The sequence below is a fragment of the Salvelinus fontinalis genome, chromosome 21 (assembly GCF_029448725.1).
Source record: "Salvelinus fontinalis isolate EN_2023a chromosome 21, ASM2944872v1, whole genome shotgun sequence".
NCBI lineage: Eukaryota > Metazoa > Chordata > Actinopteri > Salmoniformes > Salmonidae > Salvelinus > Salvelinus fontinalis.
The window spans coordinates 45,227,694-45,235,532 of NC_074685.1; the positions used below are offsets into that span (position 1 = coordinate 45,227,694).

The 7,839-nt window shown below is 46.0% G+C and overlaps 1 protein-coding gene across 1 annotated transcript; it reads left to right on the forward strand.

The window, feature by feature from the left end:
• The first annotated feature begins 6,338 nt into the window (after positions 1–6,338).
• On the forward strand, positions 6,339–7,374 carry LOC129819165 (CD209 antigen-like protein C). The gene has a single exon (XM_055875724.1). The coding sequence runs from the start codon at positions 6,383–6,385 to the stop codon at positions 7,043–7,045; it is 663 nt and encodes a 220-aa protein (XP_055731699.1). The 5' UTR covers positions 6,339–6,382; the 3' UTR covers positions 7,046–7,374.
• Positions 7,375–7,839: the final 465 nt, after the last annotated feature.

Genomic DNA, 7,839 nt, shown 5'->3' on the forward strand with positions numbered 1-7,839 from the left:
GCTACCTGACTCCTGTGTCTGTATCCAAATCCAGTTAGGAAACCCCCAGAGCCATGCTAGTAGGAAGGGTTTCCAGAGGTTAGTTCCAACTTCGATATACCAACAGCACGAGTATCTTCCAAGCGTAATAATGACTCACTCTCCGCCAGCAACAGCCATCTACAGAAGGGTGAGAGATGCACATCAGGTGCAATGAAGAACGGGAAGTTGGAAAAGAGTTGACTCATCGGTCAGCTGACTCATATGCCCGCCCTCTTGAAACACCATTAACCAGCTGCGCCACCAAAAAGCTAGTGGAGGTGGAGGTATTGCAACCAACTCAACTCTGTTACAGCTAATTAAAATGTAGGAAGGTCAAAATCACTCCCCCTTGTCTGCACCCGATTCCCAAAACAATGGCCTTCCTACGGTTCCAGCCTGTTAGTTAGACCACAATTGGCAACAGATTCCTGAATAAATATGAATTCTACCAGGTTAAACTAACTGCAGGATACTATCTTGAAAGAGAATGGTCATGGTTGACAGTTTGTCAATATATCCCAGGTGATGAATTGAAAAAGTGAATTATTTTCAAAGAGGAAATATCCGTTCAAATGACATTTCAATGAACTGAAAGGAAATAGGTCCAACCAAAGCAGTGACACCACCACCCCCACTTCTGCACACCATGAAGCAACGTACATATTTTTGGTAGCTGTATTTATTGAGTATTCCACACTGTCTATATAAGGGCTCAGGGCCAGACCCAGATGCAGACACGGGAGGCAGATGGTTTCGGTGTTTGATATTCATTAGTTCCAAAAGGTGAAGGCAAGAGAATTGTCGTGGACAGGAAAAAGGTCAAAACCAGATCCAGAAGGAAGGACTAGCAAAAGAGAGAATAGCAAAAGCAGGAGCATGGGATAAACACGCTGGTTGACTTGAAACATACAAGATGAACTGGCACAGAGAGACAGGAAACACAGGGATAAATACACTGGGGAAAATAAGTGACACCTGGAGGGGTTGGAGACAATCACAAGGACAGGTGAAACAGAAAATCGGCGATGAGGGCCGGGTCCAGGATGTCTTTAGCAGGAACCCAGCACCTCTCCTCCGGGCCATAACTCTCCCAGTAAACCAGGTACTGGGAACCCCTGCCCCATGGTCAAAAACTCAGGAGGCATCTCACCATATATGCTGGCTGGCCATCGATGACCCGGGGGGGAGGGATGGGCCTAGAAACAGAAGACAGAGGACTGTGAGACAAGGGCTTAATCCTGGACACATGAAAAGTGGGGTGAACACGGAGGGTACGGGGCAACAACAGACGGACAGCAGTGGGACTAAGGACTCTAGAAATGGGGAAAGGACCAATGAAACGGGGGGAAATTTTACACGATTCTACCCAGAGGGGTAGGTCCGGAGTGGACAACCATACCCTCTGCCCGACCCAATAGCGAGGAGCCAGAGTCCGGTGGCGGTCCGCTTGTCGACGATACCTGGAGGTGGTCTTGAGAAGAACCGCCCAAGCCCTTCTCCAGGTACGCTGACAGAGGCGGACGTACATCTGGGCTGAAGGTATGTTGACCTCCACTTCTTGCTCGGGAAAGAGCGGGGGCTGATACCCCATGGAGTATTCGAAGGGGGATAGTCCAGTAGCCAAGCAGGGGAGAGTGTTCCTGGCATATTCCACCCAGACCAGTTGCTGACTCCAGGTTGTGGGTTTACTGGCAACAAGACACCGGAGTGCCGTCTCCATATCTTGGTTGGCTCGCTCCGACTGGCCGTTAGATTGAGTATGAAACCCAGGGGGCAGGCTGGCTGACGACCCAATAAAAATGCAGAACGCCTTCCAGAATTAGGACGAGAACTGAGGAGCGCGGTTCGAGACAATGTCAACCGGGAGTCCATGGATTCGGAAGACGTGCTGCACCATAAGTTGGGCCGTCGCCCTGGCTGAAGGTAACTTCGGAAGAGGGATGAAATGGGCGGCCTTGGAGAATCTGTCAACCACCGTCAGGATGGTGGTGTTGCCGTCTGACAGAGGGAGCCCAGTGACGAAATCCAGAGAAATATGGGACAAGGGCGATGAGGGACAGTAAGTGGCTGTAGGAGGCCAGACGGAGCTTGCCGCGGAGTCTTGCTTTGTGCGCACACCATGCATGCGGCACCGAAGGCCCGAGACATCAGGAACCATGGTGGGCCACCAGAAGCATTGACGGAGGAAAAACAGTGTTCAAATACGACGAATACCAGGATGACAGGTAAGCCTGGAGGAGTGAGCCCATTCCAGGACCTGAGACCGGACAGAATCCAGAACAAACAGCCGGTTAGCCGGGCCCCCCCCAGGGTCCAACTGGGAACGCTGTGCCTTATGAACCAGAGCCCCAATTCCCCAAACAGAAGCAGCCAAACAAGAGGCAGGGAGGATGGTCTCAGATTCAGAGGCAGTGGCAGTGGAACTGTACAGATGGGATAGAGTGTCCGGCTTCACGTTCTTTGACCCTGGTTGGTAGGAGATGTTGAAAGTGAACCTGGTAAATAACAGAGCCCAACGAGCTTGCCTTGGGTTGAGGCGCTTGGCAGTACATTTTTATGATCCGTCCATACCAGGAATGGATGTTCCGCCCCTTCCGTCTCCACTCCTCCAGAGCCATCTTTACAGCTAGGAGTTCCCAGTTCCCAACATCATAATTCCTTTCCACAGAGATGAGACGATGGGACATGAAGGCACAGGGATGAAGCTTTTGGTCTTGGACGGATCGCTGGGAAAGAACGACCCCTACTCCCATGTCGGAAGCATCAACCTCCACCACAAACTGACGAGTTGGGTCCGGATAGATGAGGATAGAGGATAGGAGCAGTAGTGAATCGCTGCTTAAGATCCCTTAAAGTCTTGTCCGCTGCTGGAGACCATGTGAATGTTACCTTGGGAGAAGTGAGTGCAGAGAGGGGAGCCGCCAGGTTAATGTGGCCCAGAATGAAACGGCGGTACAAATTGGCAAAACCCAGAAACCGTTGGAGCCTCACCCTGTATGTGGGCTGGGGTCAATCCACCACCGCTCTCACCTTCTCCGGATCCATCTGTACATTCCACTCAGCAATAATGTATCCTAGAAAGGAGATAGTGGAGAGGTGGAACTCACACCTCTCAGCCTTTACAAAACAACCGATTCTCCAAGAGGCGCTGAAGAACCTGTCGAACATGGAGAATGTGTTCCTGGGTAGAATGAGAGAAAACCTGGATGTCGTTGAGGTAGACTTATTCCTGGAGACAGACGTTTCGGAGATGGCTTTGTGTGAATGGCAAAATGTGCTCCAATCCAGAATGGAACCCGTAGTCCAGTCAATATCTGAATTGTTTTTTTGGAGCCAAGAAAAACCCAAAACAATTGACTCACTGTGGTTTCCAGATACCTGCATATTTAGGGGAATTGTGCTGTGCATGACTCCAATGGAACGACCGTCCAGTGCCCTGGCATCCATGGGAACAGAGAGGAGTTGAGTAGTGATACCCAGTTCTGATACCAGGGTAGCGTCCATAAAACGATCATCTGCCCCAGAGTCAATAAGCACCTAGAGACTTAGACTGGTCTCCCTACAGCAAGATCACATAAAAAGGTGTACGGGTAATGGGACTTAGAGGATTCCCAGTCAGACTCACCAGTGCTTGTAGCTACTAAAGTGTCCGATCTCTTAACTGGGCAGGTGGCTATATAATGCCCTACAGCTCCACAATACAGACAGCAATTGGAGCTTAGCCTGCGGGAACGTTCATTAGGCGATAACCTATCCCTTCCCAGTTGCATAGGTTCTGGTGTGTCAGACTCACCTGTCATCGATCATTCTCGAGGAGGCTCGGGTGGCTTCGGACCCTCTCGGAAGAATAGCCTTCGGGGACTTCCGGATTCCTTCGAAGATGAGCGAGCCACTGCGGATGAACGAGTGTGACCCAGGCCAGACCTCCTCTCACTCCTGCGTTCCCTTAGCCGCCCATAAATGCTACTGGAGAGGGCGAGGAGGGAATCGAGGTCCACCGGCAATACCCCTGGAGCTAGATCATCCTTTATCACCTCAGATAGTCCGTGAAGGAAGGTATCGAAAAGGGACTCCGGATTCTAGGCACTCTCACGCGCCAACGTGCGAAAATCAACAGCGTAGTCTGCCACACTACGGGAATCTTAACATAATTCAAGAAGTTTACGGGCCGCCTCTCTCCCGGATACCGGAGAATCGAACACCTTCCTCACCTCTGCCATGAAATACTCCAGATGACGACAAATGACGGATTGTTGCTCCCAAACAGCTGTCGCCCAGGAGAGCGCCCTTCCCGACATTGGCGTAATAATATATGCTAACTTAGGTCGGTCCGAAGGGAACGAAGATGGCTGTAGCTCAAAAATAAGGGAGCATTGAGAAAGACAACCCCGGCAGGTACCAGGATCCCCCAGAGTAACGCTCCAGAGGAGGTAAGCAGGGTTCCCGGGGAGCCGGGGTAGGCTGTACAAACTCACCACTCATAGGGAAAAAGTTTCTGGGTGGTTGGGGGTTCTCAGAGGTGGTAGGTTGCCTATGAGCTAACTCCCTGATTTTCTCCATAATAGCCTTAAACCCCTGGTCGTGGCATTCCGTCAGTGAATGAAGCCCTTCCAGAAGGTCCTGAAGTAGATCCTCATACCTTCCAATGGTGGCTTCCTGCAGGGAGACAAAGTGGCAGAGCTGGTCCAGGTCTGCTGGGTCTGTCATGGCCAGTTCGTACTATAAGGGCACAGTGCCAGACCCAGACACGGTGAGGCAAATGGTTTGAGTGTTTGATATATATTAGTTTCAAAAGGGGTAGGCAAGAGAATGGTCGTGGACAGGCAAAAGGGCAAAACCAGATTCAGGAGGTACAGAGTGGAGAGAAAGAGAGAATAGTAAAAGCAGGAGCACAGGAAAAAGATGCTGGTTGACTTGAAACAGACAAGACGAACTGGAACAAAGAGACAGGAAACACAGGTATAAATACACTGCGGAAAATAAGCGACACCAGGAAGGGGATGAGACAAGCACAAGGACAGGTGAAACAGATCAGGGCGTGACAGTCTATCGTAAAGTATCATTGAGTTTCTATTAAGGCATCTATACTTTTAATCAAGTATCACAATTGGGTACTTTCTCCACCACTGGTTGTAATAACCATATATTCAATGTGTTTAATGATGAAGATAATAGGTACATATTGTAATAAAACAATACAGTCTAGCGATGTGGATCCATGCTTAAATTCCAATCTGGAATCTGAAGATAAATAATGGTGATCTGTCTCTCATTAAAAGCCCCATAGCTCCCTCTAAAGGACACAGTGGTACATCATATTAAGAAACAAAAGTCCTGCTGTTCAACAATCATTAGACTAACATGGCCCTTTGAGTTTAGTAGAAATGTTTAAACCCTATCATGACTGAAGAGTTTAGTAGAAATGTTTAACCCTATCATGACTGAAGAGTTTAGTATTACTGTTTAAACCCTATCATGACTGAAGAGTTTAGTAGAAATGTTTAAACCCTATCATGACTGAAGAGTTTAGTAGAAATGTTTAAACCCTATCATGACTGAAGAGTTTAGTAGAAATGTTTAAACCCTATCATGACTGAAGAGTTTAGTAGAAATGTTTAAACCCTATCATGACTGAAGAGTTCAGTAGAAATGTTTAAACCCTATCATGACTGAAGAGTTTAGTAGAAATGTTTAAACCCTATCATGACTGAAGAGTTTAGTAGAAATGTTTAAACCCTATCATGACTGAAGAGTTTAGTATAAATGTTTAAACCCTATCATGACTGAAGAGTTTAGTAGAAATGTTTAAACCCTATCATGACTGAAGAGTTTAGTAGAAATGTTTAAACCCTATCATGACTGAAGAGTTTAGTAGAAATGTTGAAACCCTATCATGACTGAAGAGTTTAGTAGAAATGTTTAAACCATATCATGACTGAAGAGTTTAGTAGAAATGTTTAAACCATATCATGACTGAAGAGTTTAGTATTACTGTTTAAACCCTATCATGACTGAAGAGTTTAGTAGAAATGTTTAAACCCTATCATGACTGAAGAGTTTAGTAGAAATGTTTAAACCATATCATGACTGAAGAGGAAGATAAAAAGTAAATAAACAACTTTGTTTAAATATACATTAAAACAAGCATGCCGACTTCATGGACTCAGTCTTTGAATTTGAGTGGTTATAGTTACCCAACAGCATCTCTAAGAAAATTATCTGTTTTCATGCACTGAGGAACTGTACATTTCCTGTTTCCTGTCCACTATTACTGAGGATGACTCTTGACTCAGAACCAGACTTTCAGTAAGAGCTGAAGTAACAGTTAAAGTTAACTGTATTTGAGCAGAAGTGTGTCAAGATGGACAATGATGAAAATACATATGCCAATGCAAGTTCCTTCAGGGCCAGCCCAAGAGAAGGAACAAGATATTTCCAGTGGTGGAAGAGACCCTCCAGAGCTGCTGCAGTGTGTCTGGGGCTGCTGTGTGTTCTCCTACTGGCTGGGATCATAATCCTGTCTGTCTACCAGAGAAACCAATCGACCAGTTACAACAACTTGACGAAAGCGAGAGACCAGCTACAGAAGGAGAGAGGCCAGCTACAGAAGGAGAAAGAAAACCTGAACAAGAAGATCAAAGGGAGACGCTGTCCAGAAGGCTGGAGGGAGTTTGAATTCAGCTGTTACTACATCACCAATGAGAATAAAACCTGGACTCAGAGCAGTGAAAAATGCCAAGAGTTTGGAGCAGATCTGGTGATCATAAACAGCAAAGAGGAACAGGAATTTATCAATGGATTACTCCAAACAAAAAATAATGTCTGGATTGGTCTTACTGACTCAGTTACTGAAGGGACCTGGAAATGGGTGGATGGTACACCACTGACCACAGCGAATTGGGGGAAAGGGCAGCCCAACAGCAACAATGGAACAGACCAGGACTGTGGGGAGATTTGGAATCGTTCAGGGTTGTGGAATGATGAGAAGTGTTACAATAAAAATAAAGGGATCTGTGAGAAATAGGATAATAGGTCCTCTCTCTGCACTGCTGTTGAAAAATAACTATGGTGATGGTCTGAAGATTCATGTTTTTTGGTAAAATAGTACGCTGCATTAGACTAGGGAGAGAAAGGCACACACAAACAGACTCACGCACGCACACAAACACACACGCAGTTACCAATTCACACAATGATGTGCATATCATTTGATAACTTACTTTACGTTTTAATTATCCATTCATTTGAAATGACTGTAATATTAATATTGTAAAATATTATTGTTCATTTTGCTTCCATTATTCTGTACATAAATAAGGTGTACTTTCTGCTAATTCAATAAACTTTACAAAAATATAAACGCAACATGTAAAGTGTTGGTCCCATGTTTCATGAGCTGAAAAAATAAAAATAAATTCCAGAAATTGTCCATATGCACAAAAAGCTTATTTCGCTCAAATTTTGTGCACAAATTTGTTTACATCCCCGTTAGTGAACATTTCTCCTTTGCCAAGATAATCCATCCACCTGACAGGTGTGGCATATCAAGAAGCTGCTTTAACAGCATGATCATTACACAGGTGCACCTCGTGCTTGGGACAATAAAAGGCCACTCTAAAATGTGCAGTTTTGTCACACAACGCAATGCCACAGATGTCTCAAGTTTTGAGGGAGTGTGCAAATTGTATGCTGACTGCAGGAATGTCCAACAGAGATGTTGCCAGGTAATTTTTTGTTGATTTCTCTATCATAAGCAGCCTCCAATGTCCTTTTAGAGAATTTGGCAGTACATCCAACCGGCCTTACAACCGCAATCCA